General features: G+C 35.8%; 1 protein-coding gene across 13 annotated transcripts in view; it reads right to left on the bottom strand.

Moving 5' to 3' along the window:
* The window catches only part of RYR2 (ryanodine receptor 2), a 415779-nt gene that overhangs the window by 273196 nt on the left and 117512 nt on the right, over window positions 1–25071 (bottom strand). For all 13 annotated transcript variants that reach the window (XM_032184912.1, XM_032184915.1, XM_032184916.1 and 10 more), the window contains exon 3: window positions 4080–4184. In XM_032184912.1, the coding sequence (XP_032040803.1) occupies window positions 4080–4184 (105 nt within the window). The remainder of the gene's footprint in view (window positions 1–4079; window positions 4185–25071) is intronic.

Genomic DNA, 25071 nt, shown 5'->3' with positions numbered 1-25071 from the left:
GCTGGATGGTACAACAAGAAAACTGGGATTGCTTGGCACCCATTTGTATTCTGGTAGACCAAAGTGAAGTGCTTTAACACTGCTGGCAGAAATACTTAGAGCTTCTCTGAAAGAACAAGCTTACCAAGATTTCTCAACCACTTCAATGAAAACATGCAGTTAACAACAATTGTCTGCATGGGATATAACATCTCTCATGCACGGAAAGATGCACAACACACAGGAAGGTGAAAGCAAGTCACATACTATGCACATACACATAATCCCTATTCATTAGGGTATGGCATTTAACATACAACCTGGAAGCTTCAAATTTCAATGACCTCATTTACAATTATTACAATTATTGTAATGAACATAATTATCAGCACTATAAAAGATATCACAAGGCAAAAGACAAGTATGCTATTTATACCATAAGACCATTGGATGTATTTCAGAAAACCCCAAGCAAAGCAAGTGTAACTTCACAAATCACAAGCTCCTAGTCATTTCAAAAGAAAAGCATATTTTTGTTGTAGGCAAATAGAAGATGCATAAATTTGTGCTCATTCACTTACAGTAAAATGTTCTTTAAATCCAAGCTAATATAATTTCCTCTATCTAGTCACTGTTCCCCAAATTCTTTAGATCTCTTTGAAGTTTGCTTGATGACGATTTCAAAAAGTTTTGGACAAATAAGTCTAAATCATTTCCTCAGGCAACTGAGGTTAAGAAAACACTTGATGTTTTCCAATGTCAAATATGTCTAGTTACCTCTTCTAAATGCTAAAGCAGTGCTACAACAGTCATACAATAGAACTGTGACTTGGTAAAAATTTTGTGGAAGCTGGCATTTCTCTCTGCAACTTATCCAAAATCAGCCAAAAGATTAAATAATAATAATATTTTTTAAAATAACCTATATACACAATATTTTGAAGTAAAATAAATAAATAAAGAAGGTAATTCCTCAATATACAAATAGGACTGTCTGAGGAAAATACAGGAAAATAATTTTTGCTCTCATAAAACATTTGACACTGGAAATAATGCACTATGTACAGCTCTGTTGTCTTCCAAAAAAAAAAAAAAAAAAAAAAAAAAAAGAAGAGAGAGAGTTGTTTAAAACAGATCTGAAAGACAAAAAAAAATTATTAATCCCTTTCTCTCAAGCAAAACGTGGCAGCTTCCTTCCTGAATACCTGTGGCACCTCTCCTGAGCAAGCAGCTGCAATGCAGAAGGCACACCAGCACCAGAGCAGCCGATGGCACTGTAAAACAGCTGAATTCACCTTGTTTTCCTCTTACAGGGGAATGTTAGGCCCCTTTCTCTTACCAAATTCCTATCCCTGATTCTAATATTGCAGAATATTACTGAATATATTGCAGAATGTTACTGAATATAAGAGTACTAATGTACAGATGGCCAGGCTTCATTTCCTAAGAAAATTAGCGGAAAATTTCCAGGGATTGATTTGATTATGGCATCTCAGCATTTTCACAAAGAGAATACTAAATAATAAAAAGTTATTGAATCTAGTAAAGGAATAATTGATTTTAAAAAAATAATCAGAATTTAATAAAAAAATCAGAAGCAAAACACAGTTACAACATTTTGTGGTAAATATTCCCAGACAAACTCTTTGGGAAAGCTATGGAATTACTTTTTCAGGATCAAAGGCAACAGTGGAAAATGAGTGAAATTGTATAAGAAAGAATGTGTAGTGCTATGCTGCTAAAGATTTCTTCTAGTCATAGGCACTGAGTGGTTACTTTGTGCTCTGATTTTTTATCATAGCCTTTAAAACACATTGCTTTACTCTGGCAGGTTATTAAAACACTGGAATCCATAGGTTTATTCTTCTCTATAAAATTTCACTCATTTTCCACTGTTGCCTTTGATACTGGCATTTAGTTGATTCAGGGGAGAGAAGTATACTCAACTAGATGGATCACTAACCTCATGAAATATGGAAATTCTCATTTTGGGATTCTTGCGCTAAAACAAGCATTTATTTCAGAGGTAAATCTTGCACATTTAATACACACTAATCAAGAATTAAAAAGAAATCCAGTTAGTGCACACAGATATTCTTTCTTAAACACAAAGAAAGCTGTTTAGTATTCTGACTCAAGACAGAATGAGATTTTGTTCTTATTACTCAACCATTTCATTACTGCTGACTTACCTGTTTTATAGGAACAATACCTACTATATAAAGATTGTATTCAGCATTAAAAACAGCAGCCTTAATGATTTCTAATGTAACAAAAAGTAAGGGAAGACTGAAAAGACCTTCCTTTTCAGGATTCTCTCCATTAGAAAACTGAGCTCATACTGAATCCAGTTTATAATAAAAAATTTTCAAGGAGTTGCTATACTTTCTTCTCCTAAATGAAAGAAATGAGTGTTGTTCTAAATAAAAATAAAATTAAAAAAAAAAAAAAGATACAGTGCTTCAGATGTATGCACAAATTACCTCTTCTCATAAAAGTAACCACAACAGTCATCAAATACAAAAGCTAATATGAAGCTGCCTATGTAAGCACCTAACATATGAAAAATGTGTCAATAAATTCAAAGACAATCTTTATACATTTTCAATAAAAACTACATACCAAACATCAGTTCTGTTAATTTATCAGCAAGTTCACAATGAGACATTTTAGTACTATTATTCCTGGCTTCCAGAGACTTACTAGAAAGAAAAATAATGGCACTGACAATTACTTGCCTTTGTCAATTTACAAGCCACTATTTATAAGATTATTCTTCTCTAATACCAATATATCAGTATGCAAGAGACACGCAGGCAGATTGCTAATGAATTGCACAGAAACCAGGCAAAATCTGCAGTAGCAACCTATTCATTATTCAGTGAACACCAACTATCTGGGTTAGCATATCCATAGCTCTGCACCTTCTACTAATGCTGAGATTTAATAGGTATTGAGAGCACAGTAAACTACTCTGTAAAAAGGTAACAACTGAAGACATTCAGAGACTTCACTTTATCTTTCTTCTATGTGTCTCAGAAGATCTGTAAGTACAGAGCACTGTATATCAGTACAACTGCCATTTACAAACTAAAAAGAGAGGGAACACCTCTTCTCTTGGATGTGCTTCTCATTCTCCTCTTGTTGGAGTTGGTCCTTGCAGAGGAACAATTCTCAAGGACAGCACACACGTTGGATCATCCATGGGATGATGTTCTTGGACTTCATTTCCCAAACACTATTTTAAGTCTCAGTGTGTGGCATTTTATGGGACTAACTACTGTATGTTAGTTTAAAGTTTGCTTTCCCAAGGCATTCCCACAAATACCAGAGGCAAGCTGCTCTCCTGCCAGCTTTCATAAGTGACAGAGCTATGGTTAACCTCTCCTTCTGTTTTATCTGTATAAATTCCTGTTCCTATAGCCTGACCTCCCATCTCACTCTTCCCTACTTAGTGTTTACAGGATTTGGGTCAGAACACAGCATTTCTGTTAACTCTACAGTGTGTATATATGATACACTAAACTACATCATATCAAATCAAATTAATTACATGACAGAGAATATAAATTACACTACTAGGATTTATATGTAAACAGCTATATGTTAGTCATACAGAATTATCGTTATTCCTATATCCTTCATCCTCTAGAGTACAAAAAAATGCTAGTTTTCATATTTCTTTTCCACCAAGACTCATTATTACTCAATTTCCACCTCTGAAGTTGAGTTACATGACTTTTTATCTCAGACTACATAGAACAATGTCATTATTTACAGAGAAAAAACAGCACACACCTAAGTCATTTTAAGACTACCTGACAGTCTCATTTGATACAGTCAGTAAGAAAACTTAGCTGTTCTAAACAAGTGATCCAGCTTCATATATCACAATGAGATCATATATCACAATGAGATAATGAGATCTCAAATTAAACCAGTCCCATAGCTCTATAAAGATCTGCAGCACATTGAAGTTATTGAGTATTTATACCCCCTACTTGTGAGTGTTAGTGCAAGCTACAAATGTTTAGAATTTCTCAAAAGCAGACCTCTCAAAATGCATTTGCAAGATGAAAAGTGATGATCTAATAACTCACCCCTTCTGCCTTTTCTTCTGTGTTAGCCAGCATTTCCTGGAGGGCTCGTACTGACAGAGACTGCTCCAGCACGAAGGTACAGATGGACAAATCAGGTGGCACATTCTAGGTAGAAGAAAAAAGTGAGATCTCATTAGAAACAAGTCTGCTGAATATCACTTTCCAAAGATCCAAAAGATCTGCTATGTCCTTGAGGCTATGAAAGCCCATCACATCCTGGGCTGCAACACATCAAGGGATGCAATTCTTCCTCTCTGATCTCATTTATGAGCTCACTCTTCTGGTGCTGGTCCCAGATGGGACCTCCCAATTCAAAGCAGACAGCAGTGAGCTGCAGCGAGTTCAGCAGAGGGTCACCATGATGGACTGGGCTGGAACACCCACCCCATAGGAGAGGCAGGGGAGCTGAGCTCCATCAGCCTGGATGGAGGAGGGAAAGGAGAGAGGGATCTTGCAGTTCTTTGCCAACCTACTGGTGATAACAAGGAAAATGGAGCCAGACTCTTCTTGGAGGTTCTCCATGAAAGGAAAAGGAGCAGCAATGCAAGTTGTCCCAAATCAAATTACAGGTAGATATTAGGGGGAAAAAATCACCTTGAGAGTAGACAAAACTATCAAAGGCCACCAAAAGAAGCAATGCAACCTCCATCTTCAGAGATATTCAAAACTTGACTGGGAAAGCCCTAAAAGCAACCTCAACTAACTTCAGAGCTCAAATAATTATCCATTTTACACTCCTCAGCTTAGAAGGTGGCCTGTTCTGATCATTGGGCAGGGAAGTAGTTGAGTCACTATCCCTGGAGGTCTTTAAACGACATTTAGATGTAGAGCTTAGTGATATGGTTTAGTGGAGGACTGGTTAGTGTTAGATCAGAGGTTGGACTAGGTGATCTTGGAGGTCTCTTCCAACCCAGATGATTCTGTGACCTCCCTGAGGTCCCTTTCAACCCAATTTTTCGCTTGATTACAGAAGCAAGACACTATTATTACTGTATAATGGAAGTAAAGATAGGAAAACCCATATGCTTCTGTCTTTAGAAACCGTTTAGATGACAGACAATAAAGCACACAAATCACAACCTAGACAGCAGCAGAAATTAAAGACAATGTAACAGTGAAAATAATAAAGAATTCAAATACTACTTGCAAACTAATATTTCTTTTTCATGAAATAATTATTTTACTTGATTCCCTTCTAATGGCAATTCTGCAAATTCTTTTTGTCTGCTGTCTTGCCTATTACAACTTCCTTTTTGCAGACTTTGAGCTTCTCTTTTTCTCACTGTAAACATGCTTCTCTCAGGTTTCCCAAATCACTAGTTATACACAACATCTAAGGATACATCTATACATCTAAGGATAGGGTATCTTCTTTGAGCTTTGTCTAACAAACTGTTGTTTGCTCTTATATCTGAGACACATGCAAATATTTTGACTAGTTAAAAAGAAAATGAATAAAGGCCACCAACTCTGGAGTATGTCCCATCACAAAGTACTCATTATGAACCTACTTGGAAATGGCAAAAACAGAAGTTGCAGCTCATTATTACTGATCACTGTCTATAGACATGATCCTGACTATGTAGAAATACTGTTATTTAAGGAAACTCTGAGCCACGACTCTTTGTAATGCACGCATATTTTTATTGTACTAAGAAAACGAATCTCTGAGGGCATTCCAACTGAATTAGTAGACAGTTTGCCATGCTCCAACATTCCTTAAACTTCCAAAAGTCAAAAAAGATGCTATTACAACTGAAAAGTAGAATATATAAACTTAATTGTACAAATCTGCAATTTCTTTTAGCTAGCTATTCCTACATGTGCACCTCTGTTCACTCTTGATTTTTCTGATTGCCAGACTCTAAGGGAGTCTTGTTCACAATACCAATTATCATCAATCAGAAACCTGTAAATTATTTTTTCTCATTAATATGCTTTAGCTTTACATTTATTCTCATATTCCTTCTCAGATACTGAAGGGCTTGGACATTATGCTCAGATTGTGAAGGAAACAGAAGTCGGGCTTTAGGTTCCTGGTAGTATCAAGGCTTATGATCATCATCCTTATGATGGTCTCCAGGTCAAGATTAATTTTTCTGTAGCAGAAGCATAAGGCAGGGATTGTCAAGACCGAGACACCTTTGCAGCCTTGTGGGGCTGTATGCTTCACCATATTCTATTTTAACTAGGCTAAAACAAGAGAGTCTTGTAAAAATAAATACTTAACTTGTCATTATTGAAAAAAAATAATAATCATTGAGCTATTGAAAAGCTAATCTTCCAGACAATCATAGAAATTGGCAATAAAATTCAAACAGGCTTGTAATAGCAACATCTATGTTACAGGTAACAAAAGAAAATTAGGCTGTACGTGGGGATCTTGTGTTAACAGAAGAAAATGCAACTCCTACACACCTTTTCTTGCCTCCAGAACCTCTTTCACATTCTTTGGGTTTTCATTCTCGTGATAGTTGCATATTTTAGCTTACAAATACTTTTTACTAAATATTTTTCTTTCTTTTTTTTTTTTTATTATTATTTTTACACCACGAATGCTTTACTGCAAAAGCTGTAAACATGTACAGTTTGAAGAGGCCTCTTCCAAGGCCTCGAGCATTACATTGTAAAAGGTAGCTTCCAAACCATTCCATTCTTTTTTCATTTTTTTTTAAATTAGTTTAATTACAGTACCTCACATTTCAAACAGCTTCTTAAATTGCTTTTCATTGCTCCTAACATTACAGTAATTCACGTGTTAAGTAACTAGATGTTTCGTTACCTTCCACAATTTATATTTAAGTTTAAAAAAATAAATGCTACTTAACATTTTATCCAGAGGAAAAAACATGCAAAACACTTTTAATGCTTTTAATGGAGTTATTTATTTATTCAATGATACTTACACATAAAATATTTTTAAGCTAACTTTTCTAGGAATCAGGCCTCTACATACTTGTCAATGTTCTTGTCACCATTTTTCTTCAGTAGTTATTAGACACTATAACAGGCCTTTCAATGCAAGCATTAAGCCAACAGACAACTCATTAGGATCTCTTCAAAGCATCCTTATTACATAAGCACTGCCCTAATACCATGTTTTAAAAAGTGGAAAAGAGACCACTCAAAGATTGCAGATTGTAAGGTGTTTTTCCTGCACACAAGTACAGTTTTCCATTACAGAAAGTCTCCCAGAAATGAGCCATCCAACAGCCCAGCTAACCCCAAGTTCTCCGCAGTGAGGGCTGACTGACAAGCAAGATTGATCAAAACAGAAAAAGATGCTCCCTGCATTGCTCAGAAATAGTCAAGACCATATTTTCTGTAAGTGTTTGGTTATAATCAAACATTTCATTTCACAAATTCACTATAAACAATGTTCCTACTGCTATTAGTGTTATTTAAAACAAGATTTTTTGGTGGCAGAATATGTATTTCACATACCATTTTGTAAGCTGTCAAAACTTTTATTACTAAAACTTTCCTACAGCTTATATGCTCTAAAAGACAGAAAAATCCTGCATCCAGGATCCAACCAACATAACCAGGTTATTCCTCCTTCATCAGTTCCATTCTCCTTCACATTCAAGAAAGTAATGAGCTTTTTCTTCTCTTCCCATTAAATCTGAGGAATGAAGTCCCAGAGAACATTTTGCAACTACTCTCCTAGCAGGTAACATGCACTTTGAGCAGCTAGAGAGTAATAAAGGAAAAGTGTATGAAATCGTTTTGTTTTAGTGAAGTGAAAGAGGCACCTTCCTTTTAGAGTCTAGCAAGATGTTAGAGCCATTTTTTTTCCCCAGGCAACAAGCAATGCCTCATCTCATTGCATGCATGCCCAGACACTCAGTGGCCCTTGGAGAATTATGCATTTCCTCTGAGAGCTGAACAACAACACATCTACCGATGCTTGCAATGAGCGTGTTAATCAGACTCTTCCTCTCTGGCAGTTTCTCTCCCACATCACGTAACAAAGATCCCACATAACAACGATCCAACAAGCATGGTTGCATTCTGTATACAATAATTGCATATTGGTAATATAGGTGGGACCACATGCAGGAATGCCAACATATTTAGCTCAGGAAGTTACAACTCTCATTTGGAATATGAGCTTTTAGGCTGACATACAGAGACTGAAAGTTTCTTTTCTGAGCAGCCCTTTTCAAAAACTAATGATTCCAGGTAATTTTTAAACCCTTTTTAAGTATACCAAAGAATCATATAGAGTGTTTTTCTGTCACTTCAAGGTACGAAACAAAAATGAGGAAGGAAAAACACAGAATCTTTGACAGTCTTAAGATTATTTGCCTTCTTTTTATCTCACAGGAAGATGGAAGATATAAAATAAAGGCATGCTGTGGCATATGGCAGCCTAACATTCCCTATAGATAAAATAATCTTCATACAAATCATGTAGTTTTTAGTGTTCAGTCTTAAAAGTGACCACATATTCTTGGAGCTGCAATGGGAACCTCAAGCAACCAGTTTGCAATAACAGGCTTTTCTCAGGACAAGTCAGATGTTTAGACTTGAAATACTTTAATGATTGTTTGATAGACTATAAATACACTATTAAATTACAAAGAGTTTTAAAATATTTTGCTACATGTCTAACAACTACCCACTAATGTATTTTTAATGAATACAAAAAAAACAATCTGTAACTAGCTGGAAATTTTCAGCAGTTTAATGATAATAAGTAATCATTAATTTGCAGTAGAACACAATTTAAACCAAAACAGATGACCAGACAAAAGAAGATGATATAGATAGATAATAGATAAAAATAAACATATTTATAATCATCTAACTTCCTTGCCACCAATTTTTATTGCATTCATCTTTGTTGCAGTAACTTCCTAAACAAAGGCAGAGAAAAACAGTTCATATTCCAAGAGGGTTTGGGTGTTTGTTCTGTTTTGTGACAGAGAATATAAAGAGGTCCTTGAACAAGGAATTTGTATCAATTCTCTTAAATCCAAACAATCAGTGGGAAATCCTGATAAAGGATTGTAGAAATAAAAAAATATTTTCAAAATTATCTTCATTTTTGTAAAATCAATCACATTTTAATGATATTTAATGTACAATATACCTGGTAATTTCAAAAGGGTTGGAACTCCAATATTTCTCAGAGTCACTGGTTGTTTAGATCTGATTAGATTTAAACTAGAACATACAAGTTTGCCTAGACAATCTAGTCAGTCATAATTATAACTCAATATTCTAGCAGCTTGACAACAAAGTGTACGTAATAAACAAACTAGAAACTGTATTTTAAATTTTAGAAGATTCAGTACTCCTGGGAGAAAAATCACTACTGGCAACTGTTTCTATTGATCCTTCATCATCATGTGTTACAGCATCTTACAGTCAGCAAAATTAGAAAAACTAAAATAATTCTCACAGGAAATTTTTAAAGCTTATATATTACTGAAGTAATTACTGGATTATTTAGAAAAAATATAGATTTATTCTTCCTCACATTTCAAACCATATTTATTGTGTTCACTAATTTTCTGTACTAATATTTGCATAATAAATTATGCATTACGCTGTGGGAGGAAGATTTGCAAATTAGATAATCATACCCTTTATTAAAAAGGTGTTTTGAGCAACGCTTTTCAAAAGCTATTTTAAAGTATTTGTAACTGTAGTACAATCCACAACTGAATCATAGATCCTGGATGCATTCATGACACTCTTCCAGTTTTCACTGAATTATTATTTACAAGCATATCATACCCCAGTATGATGACAAACCAAAAGGCTGACTTTAAAAATGTAGTCTCTCTGTTATCACTCTGAGGATCACACAGTGCTAACAACCATTATCCATGATCTGCTCATATAATATGATGTACATAATCCTGCAAATTTAAACTGAATTTCTGCCTCAAATATTAGTACGGAACCAAAGAATAATAAATCTCATCAGCAAACACAATTCCATCCCTAAGAATAAACAGCTTTACCTCAGCTTTCTTTCTTTCCTAGTTATTTGCAAACTTCCTAGCTGTTTTTCTAGGCTCACAGCTATTTTTATTTTTCCTCTACTCAAATTGCTCATGAAATGGAAATAACTATCTAAGTGGCCTGATTTACACAGCATCCACAGTTTGTATCAGTCAAAAATGACAGTGGGTGTTCATAACTTTTTTCAAACTAGTACATTTATTAAACACCTAAGTTTGAGAATTCCAGTGGGAGGATTCAAAAAATTTAATTTTAGAACAGAATTCAAACAAAACATCTGTACACCTATTTGGTGGAGCAGCCTGAATGAAACTGAGTCCATCACCTATTTTTAAGCTACATTTACATTTATACATTTCAGCCTTTTTGTTCTTTTCACTTAAATAAGATTGTGGTTGGCAACAGTGATGAAACACACAGTATTACCATGTAAAAGCATCCATATCTAGGACTTCATACTGAAGGCACAGCTTTCCATGTTTTCAACCTTGCTAAAAAGAAGAACCCAGTACATGGCTCTGATGACAAGTCCTGTCAGCCAAATGGGATGAATCATATTCACCAAATCCCCCCAAAGGGAAGACAGAGAATAAATTAGGGGTCTTAGAGCTTCAGATTTTCAACAGAGGACGTCTCAATAACAGTGCCACACTCCTGCATATTTCACTAATATCAGACCATGAAGGTCGCCTGGCCACCCCCCTACATAAAGCTTGCTTTCATATGATGTCAGTCTGAAGCTTTAACTTTCTGTATCTGGCATCTGCAGAAGACTGAACATTTTAGGATATTCAATCCAAACCAGTTGTTTCCATCAAAACCAGAGAAGCTTTCAACTTTCGATTCTTCTACATCATGAAGATGAAACCAGAACAGAGTCTGAAATAATAAAGCAAGGTAGAAGAAGGCTGACACCAGGAAAAATGGCTACTGGTACAACCCAGGTCAGATTCAAATTCATTGCAATCAATTCACATTCAAAGCCTAGAACACCAGCCAATCCAGCTGTTCCTTTAAATCATATTGGTTGACTATGCCACTACATGCTAAGCATGTATTTTAACCTATCTTGTGAACATAACCTAAACAACTGATTAACTTTTTTAAAAGGATTCTCTTCTTGTGGTCACATATTTGTCATATTTGTGGCTCCCCTATTTTGTTCACACTTTGAAGTGTAGAATTCTCTTATAAAAGTATAGGACTGGAAAAACTGAATAGTGAAAAAAAATGCTTTCTTTTAACATTTTTTAATGCCTCACAAGGCACTACTATGGGGATTTTTAGCCCCATATGAGTTAACAGTGAAGACCGAAATTCTCCCCTACTCTTACTTCTAGATAATGAATATCATCTGCCAGTCACAGTGCTACAGCTCATTGGCAAAGAAGTGGTACCTGAAAGTTAAACTGTACAAGCTGAAGATACAACATTTGGAGCAAAGCTACTTTTGGGGCTTTTTCTTTCTGACACTCCTTAAAAATCTTCAAGAAATCTATTTCTACTAATGGCTTTGGTACATAACTACAATTATATTCTTTTCTTCTATGTTTGTACACATAATTAAAATTTTATATTGTATTTTTTCTTTTTGTTTGGTCTTTGGAAAAAACTTTGTTCCGAAGACCCTTCAAGGGTCATGAGACTATTATTAACAGAGCAGATCAGAAACTACAACTTTCAAGCAGTTAGGATGGTATTAAAATTACTTTCTTTATAGATTTAGGGTGTCATACACTCTCTCTCTAAAAAGTAAGAATATTTTTCCCCTGCTGTTCCTTCTGGTCTTCTTTCTAACTACATGCAAGTCCAACATATCTACATTACTAAGATTTGCATCACTTTATTATCTGTTCTCTGAAAATTTAAAATCTCTTTACAATAAAATAAAAATGACACTGTGGAAAGAGCATGATACCTACATTTCAGCCTCATTGGATAAACAAGGTCAATCAACTCAATAGCCATTACGTGTACTGCTTATAGATGGAAGCTTAGATGAACATTACTGAATGGTATATCACCATAATGCAGTGTAAATGTATTAATTTAAAGGTAATTAAGAAAATGCCATGCTAATCTATAAATTATTTTTTTTTTAATCTTATAGGACCAACAGTACTACAGAGGTTCTAGGCATACATCCAACTTATACAAAGAGGTTTTTTTTAACTTCATGCTGATCCTGCAAACTTGACCTTATTATGCTAAACTTATGTGTACTACTCAAAACCATTCTGCTCTTTTTATTCTTAGAGATTATTTTGTATTTGTAGCTACTGCAAGGAATAATAGAAAAATCTAGGGTAGTGTCATTTGGGACTGTATTATGGCTTTAGAAACTGATTCTTACAGCATCAAAGAGATGATTTCATAAAATAATATTTTGTACCTTCTGGAAAGCATAGCAGACACCCATCAGTAAAATCTTCCCAGTCTCTGATCAAATTTATTAATAAATCATGCATGTTACAACAAACACCTTTCAAAGTAGGAAAACTGGAATTTTCTGCATCAAACACATAGGGTTGGTGTGTAAGTAACAGACATGGCCTGACCTGTCACAGTGGAACTTATAGCATATAAAATTCCCAGTAAATTTCCAACCCTTCCAGAATGCACCAACTCTAATGACAAATTCATGCACTTAACTGTGAACATGGAACAATGCCTGAGAGAAGTAATTATTTATCTCATATGCTAATACATACAAAACATAACTACACATACCAAATTTTTAACTTCAAAGGATTTTATCATAATTTTCCAACTACTAAGCCTTCCTTTTAATCCTTTTCCTTTTTATTAATACTCAGCTTCTGTAACTCAGAAAACAGCTGTTGCTGGAAAGGGGGCTGGGCAGTTATGCTGGGTCATCTCTGACTTGTCCTTAAAAGAAGGAAAGGAGATGCATCATCAACTCTCCCCTGAGCAATACAGCTTTAAAAAAAGCATACACAACTATCAAAATCCTTCTAAGATGCAACAAAGCACTTAGGCATTTACAATACTAAATGGAACAGGCTTTATTGGACCAGGGAAGTGGTTGAGTCACCATCCCTGGAGGTCTTCAAAAACATGTAGATGTAAAGCTTAGTGACAATGTTTAATGGTGGACTTGGCAGTCCTAGGGTAAAGGTTTGGACCAGATTGTCTTAGATGTCTTTTCTAACCTAAATGATTCTATAAATAAATTCCATATTAACTGTCAATATTTTCTACACATGTAAAATAAAACGGTTTTTGTAACTACAATGAACAATGCATTTATTCTGTTTTGAGTCCACAACTAATGTGCTTAATTCAATTCAATAAAAATTATTTAAAACAAATGAAATGCAACTGCCCACAGAATTTTCTGTCCATGGTCTAAAATTTTGGGTAGACATGTAAGATTTTGTAAGATATTTCTGATAAAATTTTGGGTAGACCCTTTTAGGGTAGACCTAAAAAGAATTGAAAACTATATAGCCAATTTATGAAGATGAAAAGCATATCATATTTGAGTTCTTTAATTGACTTTGGCCCTCTTGTTTTTTTATATTATTTACAGGTAATACATACATTTTGATACAGGCTGGGTGTAATGTTCCTGAGATTATTTTCATATGATTTACTGTATTCAAAATAATAATTACATCAAAAATCATTCATTTATCTTAACCGTTTACATATTCACTCCTGAAATATGAAGCAAGTCTATTAGATTAGTATATTGAAATTTGTTCACTCAAAAAATAGTATCTTTAGTCAAGAAACTCTTCCAGTCTTAGATAAACTCCAGCAGGTATTTGTGTCAAGAACAGAAAGATAGTGAGACAGAACAGAGAGACTGACACAGCAGGACCATCTGCTAGGAAATTCTTCATGGATTTAGGGATATACATTGCCCACAGTTCTATTAGTAACACATACACATGAAAAAAAAAAAAAGTAATAATACTTTCAAATGTAAAAATCTAAAATCTCATCATGTGTATTCAGAAACTGTGGTTTATCTGTAAACTTTCAAATATATGAAGACTTTGCTTGAATGTGCACAGTGTAAAAAAAAAATAAGTGCTTATTTTACAATATACCTTTCTATTAACTACAAAATAGAGAAGCTTGGGAGACCAGTCAGTGATGATTTGTTCCATTTCTTAAAGACGCAAATCTTCACCGTTTTTGGTTTTAGGTGCCAAAACATTGTTACCAAGCTGTTAAGCAAACAACTGCATTTGCTAAATGGAACTCTGCTTTAAAGGAGACTGCCTACCATCTGGCACCACGCCAGCACAGAGAGCTGTCCCAAAGCCCTGTCTAGACAGAAATAGCCATGTGCACTTCCCAGGAAACAAGACACCCACCCCAAAAGTGAATTATGCAAGAGGTAACAAAGCAAGAGGTATAAACATTCAGACACTCTCAAGGAGATGGAAAATTATGTAGGCTTTTACACTTTTCCTGCTACTCTTGAATACACTCTCAGGACAGAGTATAACAAGAAGTTCACAGATACCGCCCCTATGTACAACTACCTCATCCACTTGGATCAATCACTGACCTGCAGTGCCCTCCTTTACCATATTCAAATCCTCCCTTTTCAAAATTTCACATTTTGACACTGAAAAAGATGTTGACTCCAGAATTAAGACCTGCACAGATAATTATTAAACACAACCACCTATTACATTCTAAATGTCATTAATTTGATTTCACCACTATTTCAACTTTCACCTCTGTTTTGTACCAATGTATTTTGTTTCAAAAAAAAAATCTTAATTCTTGCACATTTTCTAAAATAAAAATAACTTTTTTTTTCTTAAGTAGCCTACCTTTTCTAAAGAAATATTTTAAAAAAATAATAAAAACCATTAGAATTGTTCTGTGTTTGTGTCAAAAAAAAAAAAAAAAAAGAGTTTTACTGGAAACTCTAAGTTCAGTCAACTTCCATGATGGCTGGAACACCTCTGCTTTGAAGAAAGACAGAGATGGGGTTGTTCAGCCTGAAGAAGAGAAGACTTTGGGGAAACCTTATAGGGGCCTTCCAGTAGCTAAAGCGGAGTTATAGAATGATGGAGAGGGACTTTTTACTCAGGCAGATAATAATAGGACAAGGGAGAATGGTTTCAAACTAAAAGAAGAGAGATTTAGTTTAGATGTTTCTAAAAAATTCTTCCTTCAGAGGATGGTGAGGCACTGGAACAGGTTCCCCAGGGAAATTGTGGATGTTCTGTCCCTGGAGGAATTCAAGGATGGGGCTTTGGGCAACCTGGTCTGGTGGGAGGCGTCCCTGTCTATGGCATGGAGTTGGAACTGGGTGATCTTTACATTCCCTTCCAACCCAAACCATTCTACGATTCGGTAATAAATAACATGGAAACACACGCACTGGGAAACAATTCTATTGCCATTTTGAGTTTATAAAGGGAGATATTTATAGCCATTAATCTGTACACTTACTTAAAACTGTATCAGCCAATAAAGGTCAAATTAATTGTTAGTTAATGGTTGTTGGTAATACTGACCAAATCATGTCACATACAGCACTAAGTATATTCAATTTTATTCTTACATTAGCTAAGCATACTAGGCATAGTTCTCATTTAAAATAAGAGCTCATTGCAATTGTCTTCATTTATACTGAACTTTTTATATTGTCTAACCCATATAACACAGCCAAAGTATAAATAAAGGTCTTGCTACTGTGTTATGTAGACACTTAGTGAACACTGACTAGCTCGCTTTTTGCATTCTAATGAAAATTCATTAGGCATCACTCTTCAACAAAAACATTCGTATCTCATGACATGCATTTCCAGAAAAGTAAAAAGCAAATCATTTTGCAATGAGGTATGACCTACGTAAAGCTCAATTGAATAAATTTAGTCTAATGTGATCTCATATGCATTACTACCTTCCTGAAAGTGTTTCCCTTTTCTTGACCACCCTTTACACACCTTTTCATCTAAAGTTAGCATATATTTAGCTCGTTTTACAGAAGTTAATGTATCAGAATAAAAGGCAAGTGCCAAAGTCATTTAATATCAAATCACTAAGATGATTTCTGGCACCTGATTCTTACTTTTACCATTAACAAGTCATATTTTCCAACCTACAGAAGAATTGCCATGTTTTATGTTCAAATAACAAGCATGAAAGAAAAAAGCTGGGGGGAGGAGGGGTGCACATGGACATTGGCATAAGAACATTCAGGCAATAAGGAAAGAAAGCAATTTCTATAAAACCTGAATGAAAGGGAAAGTGGGAAAGCAATTCAGGATTTCTATATCTCCCACTAAAAGCAACTTACATCTTTTCTCCCAAATAAACAATTGGTAATAGCACCTCTTGTAGGTTGTGCTCAAGTGAGGCACAATACATAACCAATAAGCAATGTTGTTCCCAAAGATGCCCACACATTTTTCCATAGCAGTTTATTTTCTCTTCCAGCTTTTAATTTTCTTTCAACACCAGTATCTGAAATGGAACTCACACTATTCTAAATTACTCTAGTTGAAGGTGGGAAACCAAAAACAGATGGAGTCAGAACTGGTACTGAAACGTAACCAGTACTCAGGCAAGAAGTTCAACTGAATTTTCAATTAATTTAGCAGTGCTTTTACAGTTTCTGTATGTTAAAAAGCTAACAATGCTGAAGAGAGAAGAGAAGGATAACTCCAAAATGATAATAAAAACATAGAGAGCAGTAAAATTAAAATACTCTGCCTGTAAGGGGTGATTTCTATTACACATCCATTAGGCACTTCCTCCAGTGCATCAGTACTACACTGCATCAGTAACCATAAATAAGGGTTTGTATATTTGAGTTCTAATGAAGTGTTTTCAAATAAGTTACTCTAGTTATAAACACAAGCATTAATATTTAATAGAAGTATGGCTGTACTACAGGTGCTCTTAAATGGTTAACAGCATCTGTCTTTCTCTTTCATGGTTTTGATAAGACAACTTTTGATGAGATAGCCCCTGGCATGCAAGAATAGAATTAAGCTCATTTCATTTCTATATGCATGGTTAATCACAGTTACAGCTGAGGTTGTTTTATACACACTGGGTGCTCAAATGATTTCTTGGCAGATCCTTTCATAATTCATATTGCACCGAGTAGAGTATCTGTTTGCTTCCTAAGACCTCTGTTCATCCTCCTCATGCAATACCCATGCTCTGCCTTTTTCTTTTTAACTAGTCCTCACACAGTAATCAAGATGTCACAGAGCTTTGGCATTTTCCTTCAAATAGAAATAACTTGTCCCTTCTGTGTAATAATCAATACACACCTTGGTCATTTAAAGCATCCTAAACTATCTTAACTAATTAATCTAATATTACCTAAAGCTATTTGAATGCTGGCTTTATTGATTTTGATTCACATTTCCCTTGGTAATTGCCTTATTTATCACTGGGGCAAACATTCAACTGTGAAACTGGAACTGGTCAATATTTAGAGAAACGCCAAGAAAAGTTGAAATTCCTAACTCTCTGTTATAATTAAAAGACATTCAGATGTGGGACAGGGGTAGAGTTTACAGTACAGTTAAGGAAAGACCGTATTAGGCTCTTGAAATCAGCCCAGATACATTCATCTCCTATGCTTATTTTAAAGGCATTTAAAAATCCAGTTCTCATGGAAAGGCAATGTTTTAATGGCTTATATCTTTATAAATATGTCAAGAAAAGAGTACAGATACCTGGAACATGGAACAAGCTTCCCACTCCTTAATATATTCTTTATATTTGATTGGGAGAGAAGAGGGAACTGAGGTGTTAAAGCCCCAAACCACTAATTAGTATTCATGAGATCTCACTATATTTACAAAATTATCTCTTTCTTTAAGACAAAAACTTTCTCACGCTCTGTTAAGCAGAACATTTGCTTCAGCCCCTTCCAACTCAAACAGCAGTCTGAAGGCAGCCCTGAAGTAGGCACACACAACCCTGCTTTACAAAATCCTTGCAGAGAGGTAAGGTAAATGTCCTTTTGACTTATAAATAGTATTTGAAAGTTCATCATTAGTTGTTTCCCACAGCATTATGCCCATCCTCCAGGTTTTGCAGATGTGTCGGTTCCCATAACAGAAAAAAGGTTGGAGAAGTCATTGTGGTTCATATATCAACTGCATATCCATTTATATCCACAGGCTTTTAAAGGAACAGCAAACTTTCAGAAATGGTCCTGGGAAATGAAGTGAACAACCAGGAAAAGCTTTGATCCTCTGCGTTTTTGCATACTGTTGAAGAACAAAAGTATTTTTTTCACCATCAGGCCTTCATTTTAATACTAAACAAAGCAACTTTACTTTTTCTTGTGAATCCAAAGTTATGCCTGTATTTATATATACCAACAGCCCTACCAGCATTAGGAGAGTTACTAAAAACAACTGGCATTTTCTTAGCATAGTATTTGGTTTTCAAGCACAGATACACATAATATCTGTATCTTCAACGTTCCAACCATTTCCACTCACTCAGTTTCAACCTTCCAAACTGGATTATAAACTAACACCCTGAATTGGATGCTGCAATTGCTCTCATTATGATAGCAAGTTATGGTACTTGTTGATGAGAAAGGACATGTCTTTCTCCTCATTTTTCATGGGGAAGTCACATGGGGGGAAAAAAAAATCACCACCCAAAAGATAAAAGTTTTATTAAGTCTTATGTAAAGAAGATGTTTTGCTACTCTTTTGTTTGTTTCATTTCAGATGTAATTGGGATTACTTACCTCAAAAAAAATATATAGAACACATTCATTAATAGCTACAGTTTCTTCATCCTAATTTTAGGGCTAGGATTATTCACAGGAATCTGCTGAGATTGATTTAGCTCAAACAGCACTTAAAAAAACTGAATACAAAATAACAATCACGTGATTTCAAGTCTTGCACATGGCTGCACAGCTGGTTTGACACTGCTACTTTATACAACATTTTCTTAAGTGTTTGAAACAAGTATTTGTCCTTTGGTGTGTTCTTAGCTCAGAACCTGTTTCAGGATCTCAGATTCTCAGACACTTACCAGCCTAATTAATATGAAAATGATTGATTTTTAGCTACCCTGATATTACTATTGAGATACTTGCTGCTATAAGCCCATCAGAGAAAGTATTTATAAAATTGAGCTCTGGAAGTAGTAGCAAAATACACCAATGTATAACCCTGTTACCTGACCAGCAATGCAAGGCAATGCATCAAGCCAGGAGATACTGGGGTTGTGCTCATGTTAGAACCATTAACTATGCAATAGTATGAGGGCAGTGTTTTGAACAGAATGTTCAAAATGCAAACAAATAAAACCATCATGCAATAATACCACATCTCTTCTTTAATAGGAACAGTTCTAAAATGGATAGGACTCCGAAGGTAAATCACAGCAAACTGATAGGTTTTCAGTAGCTTGCAGAACACTCACTAAACCAATTATAGGATTGCACACCGCATATCTGACCTTCTTACATCATGTTGCTATTTTCACAGCAGTATCACAGATGAGATTTTCCAGCATAGTATCTGTTTAATATTTTAATTTTTAAACAATGAGAAGTCTGTACAGTTAGTAGAAATATGTAAAGGAAAACAGATTTAATAGAAAATATTAATTAAATAGAAAATTTAGTTCTTCATTTACTTTGTACCATAAGTTGAATTCCATACATCTGTTCCATTAAATAACAGATACATATGTGTGTGTGCATATATATATTAGACTGGAGAAGTTATAATTCACGATTTTTTTCCTAAATTACAAAAGTTATACAGCTTTGGTTTACATATCTTGATTAGATGGCCTACATTCTGAATGGTATGAAAGATAAAACATGAATATTAAAAATAAAATGATCATTGATTAGCTGATAACAGATATGCACATATGCAGAATCACAGAAAGATTTGGTTGGAAGGGACCTTAATGTTCATCTAACTCCACCCCCCTGCCATGGGCAGGGACACCTCCCACCAGACCAGGTTGCCCAAAGCCCCATCCAACATGGCCTTGAACACTCTCAGGGATTGGGCATCCACAATTTCTCTGGGCAGCCTGATCCAGGGCCTCACCATCCTCTGAGTAAATTTCTTCCTAACATCTAATCTAAACCTACTCTCTTTCAGTTTAAAGCCATTCCCCCTTGTCCTCCCTGACAAAGAGCTTCCCCAGCTTTTCAGTAGGGTACCCTTTAGGTACTGGAAAGCCACTGTAAGGTCTCCCCAGAGCCTTCTCTTCTTCAGGCTGAACAACCCCAACTCCCTCAGCCTGTCTTCAACACATATCAGATATACTACTGTTTCATATAGTGCCATTACTTGGAGTACTATCATCATCTAATACTTAACTATAAAATTATTTGGATTGTGTCTTTCAGCTCCCAGGTTGCATGTCATGCACCCTACTAGCATATTTATGCATTTGGCACTTTCCTTTGAAGGTTCCTTTTTGAATGCTTTATTGATAACAATCTTCAATATTTCCAAAATATAATTTGTCAAAAAAAAATCACAAATACCCAATACATATTAAGTCATATAAGAAGTGCTTGTGGATTTTAATTCACTAATACTAAGCATACAGAATTATCCCTGTCAAACAAAGAATTATTGATATTAAAGAATTATTGATAGATGTACTCAAAAGTACCCAGAGAAATGACATATAGTAATATCATGCTTTTAAATATCAAGTAAGTGATTGTGACTGAATAAGAAAATTTCACAGTTCTGAAGTTATATAGGAAAAACATTTATTTATTTTTAGTAGTAAGTAGTGCCTCACTAAGCTAAAAATCTATGCTTCTCTCTGACAACACTATATCTGATAACGAACATTTCTGTAAGATCAGAACAACTCATTCCTGTATGTATTTCAAATTCCATGTATCTGCTGCAAGAGAATATTCAATCTGAACAATGAGAAAATAATATTTCCTAAATAAAACATAGAATCATGGAATATCCCAAGTTGGAAGGGACCCGATAAGGATTATGTAGTCCAACTCCTGGCACCGCACAGGTCTACCCAAAAGTTTAGACTATGTGACTAAGTGCACAGTCCAAACCCTTTTAAATTCAGACAGGTTTGGTGCAGTGACTACTTCCCTAGGGAGCCTGTTCCAGTGTGTGACCACCCCCTCAGCGAAGAACCTCTTCCTGATGTCTAGCCTAAACATCCCCTGCCTCAGCTTGACACCGTTCCCGCAGGTCCTATCACTGGTGATTTAGGAGAATAGGTGGGCACCTGCCCCTCCACTCCCCCTCGTGAGGAAGTTGTAGACCGCAATGAGGTCTCCCCTCAGCCTCCTCTTCTCCAGTCTGGCCAAGAACAGGCCAAGTGACCTCAGCCACTCCTCATACATCTTCCCTTCCAGGCCCTTCACCATCTTCGTTGCCCTCCTCTGGACACTCTCCAACAATGTAATGTCCTTTTTGTACTGTGATGCCCAGAACTGCACACAATACTTGAGGTGAGGCTGCACCAGTGCAGAGTAGAGTGGGACAATCACCTCCCTTGACTGACTAGCAATGCTGTGCTTGATGCACCCCAGGATACTGTTGGCCCTCCTGGCTGCCTGGGCACACTGCTGGCTCATGTTCAACTTGCTGTCAACCATAGCCCCCAGATCTCTCTCCTCTAAATGGTACACTATGATGATGTATCTAAGGGAGCCTGTGTCAAAACAGGCAAACTAAAATGATTGTCTTTGCACATGTGATCCTACAATCAGATTTGCTTTATGGAAAGTTTCATACTAGTTTTCTCTCCTTATTCAGGCACTACAGCTGAGGATCTTATTAAAAAAATAATCAGAATCATCCATGATATCAGAGAAAAGACAGCTCTAGGAATTCAGTTCAACTAATTGCAACTCTTCAAACAGCCATCTCTAGATGTCAGGTAAAATTAATGCTGATAAGGCTCACCCAGCTGCAGGGCACCTCTGGCATGATGGAGGGAGTACACAAGGAATAAGGCAGAAACTGAGACATTCAACACAACCTGCTGTTTTTCTAACAGTCTTTCTTTACTAAATCTGTATTAAGCTTCGTATCTAAAACCCAGCGATGTACCACGCTGCTTAAAATTAAAACACTGCAACTCAAAATAAGCCATTTTTGGTCCACGAACATTGCTGTATATAGATCCTAATTTAAATTTTACACATATAAAGACAAACATATCCATGCATAAAATGTCTATGCTACTAATACGAGGAATTGCAACTACCACTGGCAATGGTATGACAAGGTGGTCAGCATGTAGCAAAAACAGTTCAAAGAGTAATAAAAATTTCACAGAATAATACAATCACTAGATAACACCCTTATACTTGATTTTGATCCCCACTAAAAACTTGTTACAGAAAAAAGCTTTCCAGAAAGAACTCTAAACTTGTTCCACAGTCATTTTAAATTCTTTACTTTCAATCTTAAGAAGTTTGTGCAACCAAGTCCCAAGAATCAAAGCCAGGTCCAGTAGATATGGCTACACAACTATACTTAGGTTCAGGATTTGTACAAGAGTTAAAAGGAGTATCTAAATTATGTAATTAAATATAATATTTACTATTATATAAATTACATATTACTTAAAACTACAAATAGATGTAGTGAAACACATTACGTTTTTATTTATTTGGCTTTCATAAAGAATCACTTTACTTGGAAAGAATGATTCGGCAAACAAAATCCTGTCCAATTTATGTGTACAAAAGCTTCCTCTACCTATGTACATAACGTAGGGCAAGTCATGTGTAAGTATGCATAAATTTATTACAAGCACTTCCTTTAGACTATTAAAATCAACTATCTTAGTGAACGTCTGCTAAATGGAGTTCTCAGAACATGAGATTACATGAGATTAACTGTCATTTTTGCCATTAAATATGAACACGTATTTTGGCAACACAACACAAAGATAATTTAAAAGGCCTTTCAAGTGTAGCTACAAAATCTTGCAAAAGCCTTGACAGTCTTGAATTTTATTTGTTTGTTTATTTATTTATTTATTTATTTATTTATTTATTTATTTTGGAAGGAAGCAATAGAAGCATTAAGCATAAAAAAGAGGAACTATAAAAAAAATATCTAGTGTATGGCAAATTCCCAGAATGATCCATAGCAAACACAAGCAGACAGTGCAGATTCACTTCATCAGTGTGAATCTAATTTAAAAATACTTAGTATTTTATTATATCCGTAACTGCTGGAAAAGCATCTACTTGCATCCATACACTAATGGACACTGTTTGTTGTTTTTGTTTTTTTTTTTTTTGAATATATATACACATTTGGATATGCACAATCAAAACCAGCACAGTTACTGTTTCTCATCAGAAGTCAGATATTTCATCTTGTCCACTGAGAACATGCTTAAGCATTTGCTGTATGAGACAAAAGAAGAAAGCAATCCTAGCCTTCAGATCTTGTGCTTTTGAAGACAAGATGGGTTTTCTCCCAGAGGCAATCATGGTACAAGATTTAAGACCAGCGCCTCTGCTGCCACAGTTGATACCTTTCTCTAGACATGTTCATATGGAATTGGACTGCTGACATGGAAATTTCTAGTGTAAATAATAGAGAAACATACTCGCTTGTAACCCTGTCTGAACAAGGTGACAAACCTTCTCCAGCCTCCTTTCCCACCATTCCCTTCCTCTCTTGCAGCACAGCCACCAATCCAGTTCATGCTGGTTCAACTACTTGCTAAAAACAAAGAGACAGAAAAAGCACAAAGTAAAACCTCAAGGAATTGTTATTTGGCAGTCCACGAAACAATTTGCCAGAGCACAGTGCCATCAGGTTTCATTTTCTGTCCTTTCAAATAACAGTTGTATCCAGGAGTGTCGCTGATGTGTGTGTCTTTGGACCATGGAGCAGGACAGCCCCAGCTAACAGCACCAAACCTGCAGTACCCTTCCTAGTGCAGCAACTATGACCTGCCACAGCAGAAAAGTAACCCTCCACAAGAGGAAACAGTTATCAAAACCCTACCCTTATATGAAGTTCTTTCTTACTTCAGAAATTGAGTGAATAAGGTATAGCAAAATAAGCTCTTGGACTCTCCTCTCAGCATTGTAACATGTTATATATAATGTGATTCACATCTCAGCTGGAAGTTCAAGCCACAGAATCACACTTTGTACCCTGCTCAAAAAAAAAAAAAAGCAGATCTTCAGAATTCCTCACTATGTTAACCTTCCCTCTCTCAAGTTGAAATGTCTGAGAACTCAAGAGAAAGTAATAGTCTTCTTTAATGATGTAAGGTAGTTAAAGTAGTTCAAGTTCCACAGATTTAAGGTATGTGAGTTTATCGCCTGCCATAAAAAACAAGTGGAAAAAACACCTCATGCCAGTGGAAAGCTGTAACTGTGTAGCAGTAACTGTGCAGCAGTTCACAAGCTATCAAAACCACATTTGTGACTTCCCCAGAGCTGAGTATTTTTCATTCTGTACCATGGACCAGAATAATTTAGTCTGATAACGATTTGATTTTGGGGTGGTCCTGTGCAGAGTAAAAATTTGAACTCAGTGGTCCTTGTGGGGCCCTTTCAGCTCTATGATTCTAATTTTCAGGAGCTGTTAAAATACAGCTCCAACTTGTTTCCTTTTCAGGAAACATTATTCAGATCTAAAGAAAAATTAATTTTTCTGCCGTTAAAGATAACAAAAAACGTTTCTATAAATACATCAACACAAAAAGGAGGACTAAGGAGAATCTCCATCCTTTACTGGATGCGGGGGGAAACTTAGTTACAAGAGATGAGGAAAAGGCGGAGGTGCTCAATGCCTTCTTTGCCTCAGTCTTTAGCGGCAATACCGGATGTTCTCTGGATACTCAGTACCCTGAGCTGGTGGAAGGGGATGGGGAGCAGGATGTGGCCCTCACTATCCATGAAGAACTGGTTGGTGACCTGCTACGGCATTTAGATGTGCACAAGTCGATGGGGCCGGATGGGATCCACCCAAGGGTACTGAGGGAACTGGCAGAGGAGCTGGCCCAGCCACTATCCATCATTTATCAA

Source organism: Aythya fuligula, chromosome 3, assembly GCF_009819795.1.
Source record: "Aythya fuligula isolate bAytFul2 chromosome 3, bAytFul2.pri, whole genome shotgun sequence".
Lineage (NCBI taxonomy): Eukaryota > Metazoa > Chordata > Aves > Anseriformes > Anatidae > Aythya > Aythya fuligula.
This window is presented reverse-complemented; position numbering and strand designations above follow the sequence as displayed.